The 19,983-nt window shown below is 39.0% G+C and overlaps 1 protein-coding gene across 2 annotated transcripts in view; it reads right to left on the minus strand.

Moving 5' to 3' along the window:
• The window catches only part of LOC124605322 (probable phosphorylase b kinase regulatory subunit alpha), a 250,327-nt gene that overhangs the window by 58,161 nt on the left and 172,183 nt on the right, over positions 1-19,983 (minus strand). For both annotated transcript variants that reach the window (XM_047136918.1, XM_047136917.1), the window contains exons 16-19: positions 18,405-18,541; positions 13,918-14,090; positions 11,399-11,521; positions 736-825 (exon numbers count right to left, since the gene is read on the minus strand). In XM_047136918.1, coding sequence (XP_046992874.1) covers positions 736-825; positions 11,399-11,521; positions 13,918-14,090; positions 18,405-18,541 — 523 coding nt within the window. The remainder of the gene's footprint in view (positions 1-735; positions 826-11,398; positions 11,522-13,917; positions 14,091-18,404; positions 18,542-19,983) is intronic.

Below are 19,983 nucleotides of genomic sequence, written 5' to 3' on the forward strand. Positions count from 1 at the left end.
AACCTACGGTTGCTTCATCAGGAAAGAGGGAAGGAGAGGGAAAGGCAAAAGGATGTGGGTTTTAAGGGAGAGGGTAAGGAGTCATTCCAATCCCGGGAGCGCTTTCCCTTGTGGAATGTTTCTTTCTATTGTACTCTTATTATTTATTAATATACAATGGATGTTTATTAATGTACGAGTGCCACTTACAATAATCAAAAAAGCTAAATATGCCGGGTATGCCTACTAAGACTCAAATTGCTGACCCCAGACAAAAACTTGGAAATCACCAGACATCTGGGTCTAATTGTGTTATTTTCCTAGGCACACACATTCTGTAGACCCGTTTTTATCCCGAACTCCAAAACAGTTACCATAAACTACTTTAAGCAACACCAAATTTTAACAAATTTGTCAGTGGAGGACCCAATCTCTCATTATTCCATCCGCCCCCCCCACCCCACCCCCACCCTCCGCTGTTAGACCCCCCCCCCCCCTTGCCCGACTTCTAGATTCGCTCCTGCTTTCATAGACTTCCTCTATGCAGCATCTTTGCCTTAAGAATGATGTCATAGGTCAAAGCCGACAAGTGAAATCAGACACTAGAATTTATCCAAGTTTTTCTTGAGTAGTTTTTTTATTACATATGTAGCTCAAGAATTGCACCTAGCTTGACATCAAAAAATTTAATTGCATATAATTTCAGGATTTTGCAATAAGTTTTACATAAAAAATATTAAAAAGGTTTCATCTTACCTGTATTATAAGCCCAACACGTAATCTCAACATTTCTAAAAACAGCTGAGGCTCTGTCCTTATGAACATGGCTAAGTAGACCAAAAGTTCCTAGGGTGAAGAGAAATCCTGTAGTTAGTATTAAGTTATAAAAGAAACACAAACAAGGAAAGACATGTTTGTTTAACTACATTACTCTGACGATTTCTTTTTTATTGGGTTCATAATATATACAAGGGTCACTCCAAAAGAAATGCACACTATTTTTGTAAAACTACAGTTTTCATTCTGCATGCGTGAAAGTTTTACAGTGTGTAGATACATCCTTCCTGCTTGTTTTCAAGCTTAGTTCAACCTGTTCCTGTGAGTGGCGCCGTCAAAGCATGTATTCAAGATGACTGCTACACTTGATGTTCGTCAGAAGCAACGTGCTGTCATAGAATTCCTGTGCTATGAAAACGAGACAGTGGGAAACATCCACAAGAGGTTGAAAAAGGTGTATGGAGATGCTGCTGTCAATCGCAGTACAGTTAGTCAGTGGGCAAGCAGGTTACGTGATGAAAGCGGGAACGGCAATATAGAGGATTGTCCTCGCAGAGACAGGCTTCATACTGCACACACTCAAGACAATGTGCACAGAGTTAATGAATTGGTGACTGCTGACAGACATATCACACTGAACAAATTGTCATGCTAAGCTGGGATAGAGGAAGGAAGTGTTTGCAGAATACTGAAAGTGTTGGCGTTAAAAAAGGTTTGTGCCAGGTGGATTCCCAGGATGCTGACAGTGGCTCACAAAGAAACAAGAAAAACGGTATGCAGCGAACTTCTGGAACAGTATGAGAATGGTGGAGATGAATTTCTTGGAAGAACTGTGACAGGTGATGAAACATGGCTCCATCATTTTTCACCAGAGACGAAGAGGCAATCAATGGAGTGGCATCATGCAAATTCACCCAAGGGGGGGGGGGGGGGGGGGGGGGGGGGGGAGGGGGGGGGGGAATTCAAAACGACACTTTCTGCTGGAAACGTTATGACTATGGTGTTGTCGATTCTGAAGGACTCTTGCTTGTGGACATCATGCCTAGTGGAACCACCATAAATTCTGATGCATACATGATGGCACTGAATAAACTTCAAGCTCGACTGAGTTGTGTTCGAACACATCGGCAAAAGCAGGATGTTTGACTGTTGCATGACAATGCACGGCCACATGTCAGTCAAAAAACCATGGAAGCGATCACAAAACTCTGATGGACAACACAAACACCCGCCTTACAGTCCTGACCTGGCTCCATGTGACTATCATCTCTTTGGGAAACTGAAAGACTCTCTTCGTGGAACAAGGTTTGAAGATTATGACTCCCCTGTGCACGCTGCCAAACAGTGGCTCCAACAGGTTGGTCCAGAATTTTACAGTGCGGGTATACAGGTGCTGGTTCCAAGATGGCGTAAGGCAATTGAGAGGGATGGAAATTACTCGAGAAATGAAAATATTGTTCCTAAAGGGTGTATCTACACACTGTAAAACTTTCAAACATGTAGAATAAAAGATGTCATAGTTACATTATTACAAAGAGAAGTTTTAGATATTACAATTATTTTGTAACAGCAAATGAAATGACTTTACAAAATAATACAAATAAAAAAGTGGTACTATATATGAGAATGCAGGTTTGCTCAGTGGGTCTCAATTATGTATCTTCTTTGATTATTTGCCAAGTAACAGCATTATTCATCAGTTACAGAAGATTTCATATGCACTAATGCAGGTCGTTGATTCGTGCAATAGTTTGAAGAAACTGGAGTGGTTGACCTCAACAATTGGAATACATGGGTCGCACATTGAAGTTTGTGTAATCAAGAAGAGAAGAGTTAACACCTTTATAAAATGATATCAACTAAAATGTGTATTATTTAACAGCTCCAATAATTAGCCTACAAATTTCTTTAACATGTACAGAAAAATGGGACTTACACATTGCTTTCACTGAATCAGAAAACACAAGTGTTCACAGGACATATTAAGAAGTTCAAAATGGATACACACACATCTCTAATTTCCTTTTCAGATCACTGTCTTCAGCAACAGAAAGTTGTACAACTTCCTACTGAAAAGTTACTTTATCTGATATCTTTTTAAAGTATTGTTTGCAGGGCAGTGAAGTCAATTAAGTGTGAAGAACATAAGATTCAAACAGAGGAATGTTTGAAAACATTACTTCACTTCACACAGGCATTCCAATACTGTGACACTATTTCTGAACTACAGTAATACATAATTTGCAAGTGTTCTCTTAATAAAGTATGCTTAAAAGCAACTTTTCCTCAGTGCAAAAGGACTTCAGAAATCAAGCACTGAGTGGGGACTCCATTAATAACTTTCTAAAGTAACAATGTAGGAAAGAAATGTATCAAATGTTTCCATTTTCTCGTTTAGAATTGGCAACGCAATTGATGAGGGTGATGTTTTTGTTACTGTCTACTGTACAGAAACTAAGAGATATGAATGTGTTCTGAGATGATTCAACTGAAAAGAGCAACATGCTTTAATAAATGAAGAAGTTCGCACACTGGAAAGCAAGCATTAAGTGCAAACAGCACAGACGGGGTCTTAACCAAACAGAGGGGATCTAAACACTGACCACTGATGAAAGTCATCAGTTAAAGGATGATTGATTTGATCTAGCTGCACAGTTTTAATACTGCAGCCAGAATGTCACACACAATGAGAAAAAGCTTGGTGCACTCAATGGATAGTAAACATGAAGAACAGTTGTCAGTAACATCTGTATGATGGCAAACTCCTTTTGCTTTATAATTCTGGTTAATATGCAATATGTGTTTCTAGATTCAGGCTAGAATTTGGGCTCTTGCAATTTCCATGAATAAAGCCCTCCAACGTACACAAGATCTTTCGTGTAGTTGAGGAATAGTCAAATACACTGCCCATATAGAATCAGACAACTAGCTATAAATGTGATGAGTCATGGCTTCAATGTAACAGATGCCTTCTGCCTGCTGCTCTTGCCGAGCGATGTCACCACCTTACAAGCGCCAAAATATTAACTCATTATTATACCTTAAATTCCACCTCTGCAATACAACAAATGGAACAGAACTTTGTAGAACAATTTGATATGTTAGTATCCAGCAACTGTGTTAATTTCAGCTTTTGTATATATTGAATTTTTAGAGATACACAAAATCATACAAACCTGCAATACAGAAGTTCCATGAATCGGTTATTTCACAATAACTTCCTATTCAGTAACAAGGGAAAACAGTTTCCTCTTAAATACTTCATTTTTTCGTATTTTCATTGACATTATGTTTTATGTAATATTATACCAATTTTATTTGTTTCTTACTTGGGTGAATGATGGAATCTACATCTACATCCATACTCCGCAAGCCACCTGACGGTGTGTGGCGGAGGGTACCTTGAATACCTCTATCGGTTCTCCCTTCTATTCCAGACTCGTATTGTTCGTGGAAAGAAGGATTGTCGGTATGCTTCTGTGTGGGCTCTAATCTCTCTGGTTTTATCCTCATGGTCTCTTCGCGAGATATACGTAGGAGGGAGCAATATACTGCTTGACTCTTCGGTGAAGGTATGTTCTCGAAACTTTAACAAAAGCCCGTACCGAGCTACTGAACATCTCTCCTGCAGAGTCTTCCACTGGAGTTTATCTATCATCTCCGTAACGCTTTCGTGATTACTAAATGATCCTGTAACGAAGCACGCTGCTCTCCGTTGGATCTTCTCTATCTCTTCTATCAACCCTATCTGGTACGGATCCCTCACTGCTCAGCAGTATTCAAGCAGTGGGCAAACAAGCGTACTGTAACCTACTTCCTTTGTTTTCGGACTGCATTTCCTTAGGATTCTTCCAATGAATCTCAGTCTGGCATCTGCTTTACCGACGATCAACTTTATATGAGCATTCCATTTTAAAACACTCCTAATGCGTACTCCCAGATAATTTATGGAATTAACTGCTTCCAGTTGCTGACCTGCTATTTTGTAGCTAAATGATAAGGATCTATCTTTCTATGTATTCGCAGCACATTACACTTGTCTACATTGAGATTAAATTGCCATTCCCTGCACCATGCGTCAATTTGCTGCAGATCCTCCTGCATTTCAGTACAATTTTCCATCGTTACAACCTCTCGATACACCACAGCATCATCTCCAAAAAGCCTCAGTGAACTTCCGATGTCACCCACAAGGTCATTTATGTATATTGTGAATAACAACAGTCCTATGACACTCCCCTGCGGCACACCTGAAATCACTCTTACTTCGGAAGACTTCTCTCCATTGAGAATGACATGCTGTGTTCTGTTATCTAGGAACTCTTCAATCCAATCACACAATTGGTCTGATAGACCATATGCCCTTACTTTGTTCATTAAACGACTGTGGGGAACTGTATCGAATGCCTTGCGGAAGTCAAGAAACACGGCATCTACCTGTGAACCCGTATCTATGGCCCTCTGAGTCTCGTGGACGAATAGCGCGAGCTGGGTTTCACACGACCGTCTTTTCGAAACCCATGCTGATTCCTACAAGAGTAGATTTCTAGTCTCCAGAAAAGTAATCATACTCTAACATAATACGTGTTCCAAAATTCTACAACTGATCGACGTTAGAGATATAGGTCTATAGTTCTGCACATCTGTTCGACGTCCCTTCTTGAAAACGGGGATGACCTGTGCCCTTTTCCAATCTTTGGAACGCTATGCTCTTCTAGAGACCTAAGGTACATCGCTGCAAGAAGGGGGCAAGTTCCTTCGAGTACTCTGTGTAAAATCGAACTGGTATCCCATCAGGTCCAGCAGCCTTTCCTCTTTTGAGTGATTTTAATTGTTTCTCTATCCCTCTGTCGTCTATTTCGATATCTACCATTTTGTTATCTGTGCGACAATCTAGAGAAGGAACTACAGCGCAGTCTTCCACTGTGAAACAGCTTTGGAAAAAGACATTTAGTATTTCGGCCTTTAGTCTGTCATCCTCTGTTTCAGTACCATTTTGGTCACAGAGTGTCTGGACATTTTGTTTTGATCCACCTACCGCTTTGAAATAAGACCAAAATTTCTTAGCATTTTCTGCCAAGTCAGTACATAGAACTTTACTTTTGAATTCATGGAACGCCTCTCGCACTACATTTCGCTTCCCGTAATGTTTGTTTGTCTGCAAGGCTTTGGCTATGTTTATGTTTGCTGCGAAGTTCCCTTTGCTTCCGCAGCAGTTTTCTAACTCGTTTGTTGTACCACGGTGGCTCTTTTCCATCTCTTACGATCTTGCTTGGCACATACTCATCTAACGCATATTGTATGATGGTTTTGAACTTTGTCCACTGATCCTCAACACTATCTGTACTTGAGACAAAACTTTAGTGTTGAGGCGTCAGGTACTCTGTAATCTGCTTTTTGTCACTTTTGCTAAACAGAAAAATCTTTCTACCTTTTTTAATATTTCTATTTATGGCTGAAATTATCGATGCAGTAACCGCTTCTTGATCGCTGATTCCCTGTTCTGCGTTAACTGTTTCAAATAGTTCGGCTGTGTTTGTCACCAGAAGGTCTAATATGTTTTCGCCACGAGTCGGTTCTCTGTTTAACTGCTCAAGGTAGTTTTCAGATAAAGTACTTAAAAAAATTTCACTGGATTCTTTGTCCCTGCCACCCGTTATGAATGTTTGAGTCTCCAAGTCTATATCCGACAAATTAAAATCTCCACCCAGAACTATAACATGGTGGGGAAATCTACTCGAAATATTTTCCAAATTATCCTTCAGGTGCTCAGCCACAATAGCTGCTGAGCCAGGGGGCCTATAGAGACATCCAATTACCATGTCTGAGCCTGCTTTAACCGTGACCTTCACCCAAATCTGATAGTTAAAAGACTGTGGCATAATGGAAAGTGTTACATAATCAGCATAAATGATGAATGTGCAAACTGCAGATTTTCTGTGTGAACTGTGACTTCCATTTGAATAATTTTGCAATTTTAACCAAGAACTGTCAAGTTGCAGCAGGCACAATGAAAAGATTGTTTCATATTGAGCTTTTGTCCAAAGCATTGCTCAGAAGTGTGAAAGTTGTTTCACAAGCATGATTGTGTGTGTGTGTGTGTGTGTGTGTGTGTGTGTGTGTGTGTGTGTGGGTGTGTGTTTTCTTTTCTAAAGAAGGCTTTGGCTGAAATGTCAATGTGTAACATGCTTTTTATTGTGTCTTCTGCAAATCAACATGTCATCTTTATGGTGAGTAGCAATCTATCCTTTTCATAATATTGTTGATATTCCAAACTGGGCTTTCCATTGTTTGATTCTAACCAAGAGTTCAAAGCAAAAATCTGAAGAACACTGAGTGAGAATTCAATATGCAGACAATCCATGTGTATTTTAGGTATCATTTCAGGGTGAAAAACCATGAACTGATTGCTATGGGTAACTGTGGTGTACACTGAAAGTCGCTTTCCAAATTATATTTAACACAGACTGCGTGACATAGTTTGTATTAGAAAGTGACAATATATTTGACTTTTCATTCAACTTCTTTCACTCATTTGGTAGTTAGCAAGACCTGTAATTTGAACTATTTTGTCTGTCAACATGTGCAGAGCCATGCAAAGAAACATTGCTTGTAGCTTCAGGGGAGGTATGGCTGCAGAAGAGGACTTCATCGAAAAGTGTATGAAAACTCTTGTGTAGGCAGTACACTGTAGCACTGCATACTGTCTCCCATTACAGATTGTCGAGCATTTCTGTGATACTATCTCACTGACCAAACGAACCTTTTTTAAGAATTACGCAGTTCTTTAAATTGTCTCTTTTTTTTTTTTTTATTAATCTGATCTTGTAATGAAACCTATTTACAAATAATACTAAATAATTAATTTAACGAGGGCTCCATAGGAGACCTTTGTGAATTTTAACACTAAAAGAATTTTGTACTCAAACAAATGTAATGCATAATTACCAGCTATGAAGAAAAGCTAATCCAATGGTAATAGAGAGTTTCTCAAACTTGATTAAGGAACAAAAGTGGCTGGATGTTTATAGTGCCGATAACACAGACGACAAATATAATACTTTCCTTAATTCCTTTCTCATGCTCTTTGAAAGTTGCTTTCCATTAGAATGCTTTAAATAGGGTACTAGCAGTAAAAGGCAGCCTCGGTGGCTGACTAGTGGTAGAACAAATTGGGAATTATATTAAAATGTAAGAAGTAGTCACAATCAAACTATAGTAGCCCATTACAAACAGTTCTGTAAAGGTGCTTAAAAAGTTATTAGGAAGGCCAAGAGTATGAGGTATGTAAATAGAACAACTAGTACTGTGTTGCACATACTAGCTCTGAAGTCAGCCATATTTGTAATTTTTCCTTTAGGAATGGTCAGTTTCCTGAATGACTGAAGTACCCGGTAGTAAAGCTGCTTTATAAAAGGGGATAAAGGAATAATGTAGATAATTTTAGATCTATTTCTATGCCATCAGTGTTTGCTAAAGTTATTGAAACGGCTGGTTATGTAAGGATAATTGATCACTTTATTTCACATAATATGCTATATAATGCAGTTTGGTTTCAGAAGTGGTTTAACAACTGAAAATGTTATATTCAGCAACCTTCAGCAATTGGTTAGAAAACCAACTCAAGATGGGAACATATTAGATATCTTGGTGACAAACAGACCTGACCTTTTTGAGGAAAATAATCTAGAAGACGGTATTAGCGACCATAATATTGTTGTGGCTTATATGTCAGTGGAAGCTGGTGGGGGGTGGGAGCGGGGGAGGGTGGGGGGGGGTAATAATAATAATAATAATAATAATAATAAATCAGCATAGAGTTTTCTTGTTTGGCAAAGCACATAATGTCATTTATGAATATCTTCACTCCACGCATTCACCCTGGGACACAAAGATATTGAGCATCTTTAGTTGGAATTTAAAGGTATTGTCCACCACGTGCTAGAGAAATATGTGCCTAGCAAAAAGACAGGGGAGGAATAGGATTCACTTTGGTTCAACAAACATATTAGGAAGCTGCTGAGAAAGCAGAGAATTTTGCACAGTCGTTTTAAACGTAGTCACTGCCTTGCTGGCGAACAGAAATTATGTGAAATGAAAGCAGCTGTCAAAAGGTCAATGAGAGAATTGAAAGCAAGATTTTATCTGCAGATTCTAAAAATAGCCCCAAAAAATTTTGGTTGTACGTAAAATCTATGAACGCTACAAATAATTCAATACCTTCTCTTGCTGACAGTATGGGTAATGTAATGACAATGATAAACAGAAGCCCGAAATTATAAACCTAGCTTTCAAAACCTCGTTTATGGTAGAGGACTGCAGCACCATTCCCCCTTTCAATTATCGAATAAACGATGCAAGGTTGGCTGACATGGTGTTTAGTGTATCTGGGATTGTAAAACAGTTAAGTTCCTTAGATGCCAGGAAAGCACCTGGCCCAGACGGTATCCCGTAAGATTTTATGTTGACTACGCTACAAATATAGCACCATTCTTATCCATCATCTATCAGAGATCACTGGAACAGCACAAAGTTCCACGGGACTGGAAGAAGGCCCAGGTCTTAGCAATCTATAAAAAGGGTAGAAAATCGGATGCACTTGATTATCGGCCAATTTCACTGACATCAATTTGTTGTAGAATCATGGAACATATTTTGTGTTCAGACATAATGACCTTCCTAGACTCTGAGAAGCTCATCTGCAGAAACCAGCACGGTTTTAGGAAACAGCGGTCATGCGAGACACAGCTGGCCCTCTTTGTGCAGAATTTACAACAGGCTCTAGATACTGTCTCCAAGGTTGATGCCATATTTCTCGATTTTCAGAAGGTTTTCGACTCAATTCCACACTGTCGCTTGCTACAAAAAGTGCGCGCTTACGGTCTATCCGATGACATATGTGGTTGGATAGAAAGTTTTCTAACAGACAGTGAGCAGTGTGTCGTCCTGAACGGGGTGACTTCAACAGAAACAAGTGTAACATCAGGTGAGCTCCAGGGCAGTGTAATAGGTCCGCTGCTTTTTACGATTTACGTAAATGATCTGGTTGATAGTATTGACAGCAGCATTAGACTGTTTGCCAATGATGCAGTAGTCTACAGGAAAGTAGTATCACACAAAAGTTGTGAACAAATCAATGAAGATTTGCAGAAATTAAATGTGTGGTGTAATGACTGGCAGTTATCTCCCAATATTAGCAAGTGTAACCTACTGTGTATACCAAAGCAAAAATCCCCATTAATGTACAAAATAAATGCCCAGTCTTTGGAAGCGGTAACATCCGCCAAGTATCTGGGTGTGACTATTCCAAATGATCTTAAATGGAATGACCAGATTACACAAGTAACAGGTAAGGCAAACTCTAGATTGTGGTTTATTGATAGAATCCTGAAGCGATGCATTCCGTCAACAAAGGAAATTTCTTACAATACTTTAGATCGTCCAGTCTTGGAGTATTGTTCGTCGGTATGGGACCCTTACCAGTTGGGTCTGATTCAAGTGATTGAGAGGGTCCAAAGAAGGGCCGCAAGGTTCATGAGTGGTACTTTTAGCCATCGCGATAGTGTTACAAATCTCATAGAACTTTTGAAGTGGGACACACTTGCAGATAGACGATGTGCTAAACGGAAGGGGCTGCTCACTAAATTCCAAAATCCGATCTTCGCCGAGGATGTAGAGCATATATTATTACCACCAACATTCAAATCGTGCAATGATCACCATTCAAAGATAAGGGAAATTAGAGCTCATACAAAGGCATTCAGACAGCGGTTTATTCCCCTCACACAATCCAAGAGTGGAACAGAGGAGGGGAAATATGACTTTGGCGTGAATAGTGCCCTCCGCCTCACACCGCTTGATGGCTAGTGGAGTATATATACGTAGATGTAGATTGAGGATCTTGTTCAAAGACTTAATGCTGCCATTTTTAATATTAAAACAGTAACTGAAGTAAGTGATGGCTTGATATAAAAAGTAGTCTACTTTGCTTACTTTCACTCAGTTAGGATGTATGGTATTATATTTTGGGGTAACTCCTCTCATTCTCAAAGCATATTTTTGGCTCAGGACTGGGGGGTTCTGGCAATAAGTGGTGTAAGTTTGCAAACCTCTTGTTGACCCCTGTTCATTAGGCTGGATATTCTGACATTGGCCTCTCAATACATATATTCTTTACTGTTATTTATTGTTGACAATATCAGCTTATCCCCAAGAATTAGCAGCTTTCACTCAGTTAATATTAGGCAGAAATCCAGTCTGCATTTGGATCACACGTCCTTAACTCTTGTGGAGAAAAGTGTGCAGTATTCTGCTGCGTTAGCTGTAATCCATGCACTTTCAAGTCTAAACTGAAGAGTTTTCTAATGGGTCACTCCCCCTGTTCTGTTGACCAGTTCCTTGAAAAATTACGCTGGTTCCTGTGTTAAATTATTTACTGTGTTTACATAAACTTATAGGTTGAAGTCTTTTTTAAGATTCATAAACATTTTATCGGTTGGTAGGACACATTCTGAGGCATCAAGGGATCACCAATTTAGTACTGGAGTGTGGAGGGTAAAAATCATAGAGGGAGACCAAGAAATGAACACACTAAGCAGATTCAGAAGGATGTAGGGGTCACCTATATAACACTTATGATTACCTGTGTAAGCATTGCTGTACTTTCATCATCACCATAAGCTTGATGAATAACTTGTCTCAGTTCCATCTCAGGAAGTGGTGCCGTTATAGTGTGTTCATTATTTGGTGGCATACCAACTGTGACCTAAAGTGCAAAAAATATTCTTCCATAAGGAATCTAATAGTCATCATTATCAAAATAAACATGTTACAGCTAATGTCGAGCACCATTTACCATGATCTGAAATACGTAGCATACAAAACAATAATGAAAATACATGAAAGTGATATTCACCCAAGAAATGGACAACAGCAAGAGAAGCCTATGTTTGTTACCTTTATCATTTTGTTGACCTTTGAGAACCAAATACTGGAAAGAGATTTCTCAATACAATGTGACTGTTGTCAAACACATAAAAAACTATTTTAAATTGAAGTAGCTGTTTAAGATTTTCACAAGCAGTGTAGGAAACAATGTACATTGTCCATACCAGTATGCTTTCATTCATGTAACACATGATTGTCATGTTTTTCATAACAGATTAACAGGAAATTAATTATACATTTGGAAGAGCAGTGGCATTTTAAAAAACAGTGGCTTCTCTCATTATTTGAAAGAGATTATTTCACAATCTTTTTTCAATGTAATGGAGTGCAGCAGGTACACTTGACAAATAAACTGCCCACCTTTACTGACAGATCGTTCTTTATATTACAATAATTCAAAGTTACGAGGCAGAAACAATGTACAAAAATGAAGATAGTCAACAACTCTCCTTCATATATGTTGTTGCCACACAGGTGTATAACAGATAAGGTAATCACTTCCATGGCAACAAACAGTCAATGAGTAGTTGTTGACACGGATGGATGAAGAAGAAAGTAAACATGTATGTTAATAAGGATGAGGCAGACGGGCTAAGGATGATATGATGAGGGTGGCAGTAGGGAGGGGTGTGGGAGATGGTAGGGGGAAATGTATAGAACAAGAAGGGAGTAAGATAATGGTGGTAGTAGTAAAATGGTAGATGATTAGTGGTAACCGAACTGAGTGGGCAGAGAGTGTGAGAGGCTTTCGGACAGGGGTGGAAACAAATGAGAGATTAGAATTTGAGGATAAAGATTGGAAACTAGCAGATATTTAGAGAAAGGTGATTGCAGGAACAGAGAGGAACTGGAGGGTAAGTTTCCACATGCGCAGTTCAGAAGCATTGATGCTTTCTTTCTGTCTCCCAAATACTTTCCTACCAACTCTTTGTGCAACTATACTCTTCCCCCTCCCCCCCATTTTTTACTGGACTACCCCCTCTCTTCCATAATACTCATCTCTCTGTATTGACAACCCACTCATCAACAGTTAGTTTGATAGAACACACTGACATTTAGCTGTACCTACATTTCAATTTTAGGGGCGCAGTTGCCCGTTTTCAATTAACTGTTAGTAAAATGTTTTACTGCAACAGATTTCTGCCGTAATATGAATTTTAATTCATCCCTGAACACTATGGGTTGTCTTTCATAGGAGGATGTAAGTGCTTCAATGAATAAATGAATTAATATTACATTAATTGACTGTTCAGTTGGATCCTGGAAGAATATTTTGCAATTATAAATGAAAAATCAAACAACACTGGTGTAATATTCTACAATATTTATTATTTTACAAAGCAGTTTTCAATTGATACGCCATTGTCAGGTGCAAAGATGAATGTGTGTGGCTGAGAAATTTTTGTGGGAGCAAAAGTTTTAAAATAGTATAACTGTAGAGTATCTTGGTTGGTTTCGAAAGATGATATCTGTTATCACTTGACTGAAATGAGAGGGATTATTTCAGTAAAAATGCCGTGTAAAATATTTAAGTTGGATAAAATGTGTTACAAATTAAATATTGAACTACGTGAAACATTACAGCAATTGTTCTGGGAGGAAAAGTGAGTGAACAAAATATAGGAAAATTTGGTGACATGTTCTAAGGGGGGTGACTAAACAAGATAATCTTGCCCTTAAAAGGTCCAATATTACCAACTTGCATGATAAAAGAAGTGAGACCAAACAGGTAAATGACACATTTGTAATTATTCAAAGTAAAACTTATAACAGGACAAGTGGAACTACAGTACATGAAATAAAAGGAAAAAATGGGTCATGTGACAAGGAGGGGTAATTTACAAAATGGTTTGGATGAGATTATTAGCAGTGTCTGCTATTAGAAGTGGTGAGTAAGGGAAGTATTAAACTTGGATGAGTGGACAAATGTTTATATTATGTTATGTTATGTTATATTATACTGCACTTTATTATATTATATTGCATACTTCTTTATGTCTGAACCTGTTGCTGCCCTTTAAGTAAATGTGTATACAAAATGTTGACAAATTTGAGGTTGAGGTTATTTGAGACTGATTAGGGGCATTTATATGCCAGTTTTCACAACACAACCAACAGGAGCAGCACTCAAAGTGCACACAGTATATTTTCTTACAATTTTTTTCACTCAAGCTTGAATACACATGAAATTGAGCAATACTGCAATTGACATACCTGCTTCTGGTGAACCAGCAAATCAGTGACAGCCTTGGCAAGATCTTCAACCCGTTTTCCAAGCATTCCAGCTGTATGGCGAACTAATCCCCACAACTTTTGCTGGCAAGCCTTTTCATACAACACTTTTAATAAATCCTTCACGGTAACAGGCTTCTTGTCTTCCTCCATTCCTGAGAGATCAAGGAAAAAAACTTTAGAATATAATGCTCTGATGATTAAACTAAAATCTCCCTCCTTGAAGTTTAAAGGGGTAGAAAGAAACCACAAAATATTTATGTGTCTGTCTGTTTTGGTTGTTTACATAAACGAAATTGTACCAGAAGTCAACTGCCTGCGTATACAGCGTATCACTGGCATAACTTCTTTGTAACAACAACTTCAGCTAAAGTGGTAATACATGCCATCACAGATATTTTATGATAAAAAACTGAAAATGGCTTATGATTGAAAGTGTATAACACCTAATAGTTGCTGGCATCAAGGAGTCATTCAATAATTCATAGTTACTATGGAACCAAGGGAAAAAAAGACATATATTATCAAATAGCAGGTTTCCAGAATATTTGCTGGTGAGAGACAATGGCAGATGAACTCGGGCCCATAACAGCCAATGGAAACACCCGTCACATGGAAAAAACCTCCACCTCCCGCCCAACAGAGTCTTGCTGGTAAGCAGAATGCATCGCTTAGGAGTGATTTTCAGTACACTTGTACTCTACCATCAGCATGTACCAATGTATACTGGTCCAAACAAATTCGTCGCATACTTTGGGCACTGAAGTGGGTTGTTCCTGCATTCGTGCTAATCTGTGTGCCTCAAGATGTGCTATAAGCAGAGAAAGTTTGTGCTGGACCAGGACTTCAGAAATATTTCATACAACTACTCAATGTCAAATCACACATAAGTTTTCTGAATTGGAAGGTGGGAACTCTTCCTGCAATATATCCTACATTTCCATAACCTCCATGTCTTCCCCACCTGATTATCCCCTTACCTGCTCCCACTCTTGTACTACACACATCTACCCCCCCCCCCCTCCCCTCCCTTCCCCCAAATCCACATTCATAGTCCTTTCCCCCTCCCTATTTTCTGCTCAGCAACCCCCCCCCCCCCCCCCAACCCCCCACCAACACCCCCAGTAGCAGCCCTATCCTGTTCTTCCCCTACTAACACCGTGCTATCCCTCCATCTGGCCACTGCATGCCTCTTCTGTACCCCCACTACTCACCCCAGCAAAGACAGCTGTCTACCTTGGATGTTGTCAGTCTGACCTTAGGGCCAAGTGTGTATGTTGGGCTTGAGTGAATGTGTGTGTGTTTTCTAGGGCTGATGAAGGACTCAGTCTGATAACTGGATGTATCTAGCACTCTTTTTCATTGTGCCTGCCTGCAATGTAATGTCTCCTCTATGTGGTGAGTAGCAATCTGTCAGTTCCAACTGTTGTTATTCCATTCTGATGTTACAGTCTATCATCTCCTTGGTGAGATCAACTTAAATGGCATACAATCCCACTTCAGGACCAAAGACATGGCATATTTTTTTGGGGAGTTAAAAAAGGAAGCCTCCTCAATGTGTTCAAGCTACAGAAAAAAATTATCAGAGTTATGACTGGAACAAACTATACACAATCATGGAAACCTTTATTTGCAAGCCTTGATTTACTGACAATTCCTTCCATGTTTGTATATGAAACACTTCTCTTTGAATTAAAAAACCTCCATCTTTTTGAAGGAAATTCATTCAAACATGCTTATGAAATGAGGCACAAACAAGATTACATGTTACCTTGCCACAGACTAATTATTTGAAAATACTCCATATTACATGGCTTTGAGGCTTAGCAATAAAATGTGTTAAAAGTTGAAGGATTGCAAGCCAGAACCTACAGGTGCAAACAGTGAAAAATATTTAAAAAGCAAATGCTACTACAGTGTGGATGATTTTATAAATGAGGAAGGCAAGTAGAAGACATTACCTCAATTTTTTTTTTTTTTATGTGTATGCATATGTTCCCTTTTAATGGACGTATAAGTTCTTTCTATCTGTGTCCATGCTTATAAACTATGTAGTGTGTCAACTATATATCTAAATATCTACGTGTATACATATATACTACTTTTATGAAAGTATGTGCTCTTTGAAGTAAGTCCGTATTTATAAACTAGGAAACAAATATGAAAAATACTTAAAAATAATGATTTTTAACCACTGCATCCTGTGTTTCCTGTAGCAATTACTAATCAGTGCATGGCAGATGGTCACCATACAAGGGCAGACTCCATAAAATTAAATAAATAAATAACATTCTTCCTAAGATAATTACAACAAACTTAGAGTGCTGAAGAGCACAGGATTTCATGCGGAAGAACATCAACAGAAAAACATGAATACATATAATTTTCTTTTATTTCACTGGATTCAAGAATGGGCTCATGTGGTGATCTTTAGTTTTTGTACCATAACATTAATTACTGAGTGCAGAATAAAAACAGTCAGAACATATCTAATGTCAGTGATCTTAAGAATATTCATGAAGAGACTAGGGTTTAACTGTGACATGAGAGAGCTGGCTAAAGTTACCACTATCCAGTCACAGGCGTCACTGTATGCGGATATGGAGGGGCATGTGGTCAGCACACCACTCTACAGGTCGTATGTCAATTTCTGAGACTGGAGCCACTACCTCTCAATCAAGTAGCTCCTCAGTTTGCCTCACAAGGGCTGAGTGCATCCCGCTTGCCAGCAGCGCTCGGCAGACCAGATGGTCACCCATTCAAGTGCCAGCCCAGCCCGACAGTGCTTAACTTCGGTGATCTGACAGGAACCAGTGTTACCACTGCGGCAAGGCCATTGGCACAGAAAATACATGTACTAAAAATTCAGAAGAACCTAAGCAGACTGATCACTGTGTAATGAATCCAAAAGTGGTCATGATAGAAGCAAACATAAGCCATGCTCATAGACAGACTGAAAGGCCTTATATTATTTGACTACTAGAACAATAGTAAACCATGGAAAGCACTATCATATACCAAACAGCTGAGAAACATTTTTTTAAATATCTGTCTATGGTGAATGAACGTGGAAAGCAAATAATGAAACAGGTAAATGACAAATTACAATTCAGCCACAGAATTCTGAAAAAAGATTGTCCATGTAAGAATCTGGTTCATAAATTCTCAAGAAGCTTGTCCACCAGTACTGCTTCCCATTCCCTTACATCACAGCATGACAGTAAAAAACAGAAAGGTTCAAAGGAGAGCTTTCAAATTTATGGAGAGGATTCAGGCAGCAATACTTATAGTGAACAATGCAAGTAGCAAGTGCAGGTAATGTACTCTCTATCTGCCAATACTGTGGTACACAGAAGAGCGTGCACGCACACAGCTGTTGTTTAGAACTGTGAGTCAAAGATAGTGTTGATGTGGAGCTCTGGCCCACTGACTAAAGGGTTTGCTAAGGCAAATGATGGCTGAATCGCCACAGAGTCCCCTGTGGGAGTGCGGAGCACGGGGGAGGGGGGGGACACAGGAGTACCTATAAGTGGCTGCAGATGACATATTCGTGCGGGCGTAGGTGACCATCTGTGGTTTGACAGGTTTTTTGAACAGCACACAGTTTGAGCATTTCTTGGCCTGGTGGCAAAGGAAGCACGGCATAACTGTCTGTGTCGTATTAATGCAGTTGATACTGGAAATGGTGGAGGTCATTCATTAGTCTGATAGCTCTGCTTTGGAGAGGGGTGAGGGAGGCAAGGAGATGGGCTGTGAGGGTGATGAGATCATAGTTGGAGTTGTATTGCAATACGAAGCAGAAGTTGTTTCCTTGCAGCTGTGACAGTAAGTTTTCTGTCATCAGATAACTGTGAGATAATCGTGTCTGGGTCAATGTCATGTTGGGGTCACCCATGTGGAGAATGTCCCGTTAGGGATACTCTGAGTGAATGTGCAGCAACTGCGGATAATGTACACCTTATGTGCTGATGCTGTGGTACACATGAGAGAGCATGTGCACTCAGCTGCTTCTAAGAGCAAACTGCCAGTCGAAGATAGTGCCATAGTGGAGCTCTGTCCCATTGACCAAAGAGTTTTCTATGGCAATCGATGGACGAGTTACCACAAATACATGCCAAATCTCACTTCAGAGCAAAAAAATTTATGTGGAAGATCATCCATGATATTACAAGAAATACACAAACATAAGGAATTACTCTATCCTCTTCACTGGTTAACCAAAGGGCACTCCAGTTTCTTCCACATTTAGATCTGCAGCAAATGCATTGGTAAAACTACAGGGAACCAATGGAGCAAGGCTTTTACAAACCAGAACTGCTTAGTATAATGCATATATATGCCATGGAGAAGCAATAATGTGTGATACTACTTCTAGTATATAATACACAACGGCCCCCCTTGTAAAGAATAATACACAAATTTTCTGTCTTCTCATACCGTTTCTCTAAACTGTCGTCTTTGTAACGTACCTGTATTGAAATTCAACCCTTGAGAATCCACCAAATACTGCAGTATATCACCTTGCTCCTCAAGGTTTTCAGTCTCTCTAAGCATTGTAAGCAGCTCCTCCACTTCTGTGTCTGCATACTGAGTTTCTGATGCACCTCTGAAAGTATGGAATAGAAATTTAAAACAAATGACATAGTTACAAAAGTCAATTCATTAGCAAATAACAGTGAAAATTTGAATTCAGGTGCAAGCACTATAATGCTATTAATAGCTGCACAAAATCAAATGTGACAACCACAATTTTAATTAGTTAGTTAGTTACTGGCATGTTCCATGGATCATAATTGCAACTATGATTTGGAGTGAGCCTGGTTTACAAGTTTAGTTCATTGTGTACGCCAACATGCTGACCATTTACACGATGACACACACACACACACACACACACACACACACACACACACACACACACACAAATCATACTACAACACACTGAGAAAGTCTTCTATGGAGTGGAAGGTGTTGGCCAGTAGTTGTGACTTCATTCTGTTTGAAGTCGATTTTATTATCCATTAAATTATTTATGGCACTCAATAGGTGGTCACAAATTTTTTATAATTGAATACCTCACTCCTTTCTGTACCACTCTAAGGCGGAGTGATGTATAGCGTACACCATTTCTCCTTCTACTACTGTATTTATGAATGTTGTTATTGCTTTTAAACTGTGACTGAATCAGCAAAACTGCTATTTTGTCCTTTATAGTTCATGACACTATCAATTATGCTACAGTTACATCATAATAACAGCCAATTTATTATGTGGTACAAAATTTTTTACAAATGTCTCAAGGCTGTAACCACAGATGTTATAATTTGATATTTAGCCATAACAAATTGTAACAAAAGAATGTGCTTCTGAGAAATCATCTAGGTAGCACAGAGTTGAAATGGGACACTTTCATAATGTGCATGATATAACATGAAATGCATCAACTACAAGAAGCTTTAACTACCGATATGTAGTTCCCTGTCATTTTATTATAACAAATTGCACCAAAAATGTTACAAATTGCACCAAAAATGAAGCGTTTTCAAGAGATCCTCAACGTGTTACTGCTTTGAAACAGCTTATTTTTATAGCACATGTGTTACAATAAAAAACAACCAAAAATGGAGTTCAGTTCTATAACAATGACTTCAACTCCACATGACTCAATCCAATATGGCATCTCTTTAAGTTCTACCTGTGACGTAAAACTGACACAGTATGTCATTGGCCATGTTTGTTTTCAGGAGCCAAAAATCTGACTTGGCTGAATCTTCTTTTCGCACTTTGAAATGTAATGGAATGCGAAATTCCTCACTGTGATGTCATGAAATTCAAACAGTTTCTTGTCCGTGTCTCATGATAGGACACCTTTACTGCAATCAAGCCTTCATTCCCTCTACAAATTTTATCTCCCACACTTCCTTCAATTCCCAAAATGACTATTCGCTGATGCTTTAAGGTGTGTCTTATCAATTGATACCTTCTTTTAGTCAACTTGTGGTGTAAATGTCTCATCTTCCCAATTCGGTTCAGAAGTTCTTGAGTAGT

The sequence above is a fragment of the Schistocerca americana genome, chromosome 3 (assembly GCF_021461395.2).
Source record: "Schistocerca americana isolate TAMUIC-IGC-003095 chromosome 3, iqSchAmer2.1, whole genome shotgun sequence".
In the NCBI taxonomy this organism is placed as follows: Eukaryota; Metazoa; Arthropoda; class Insecta; order Orthoptera; family Acrididae; genus Schistocerca; species Schistocerca americana.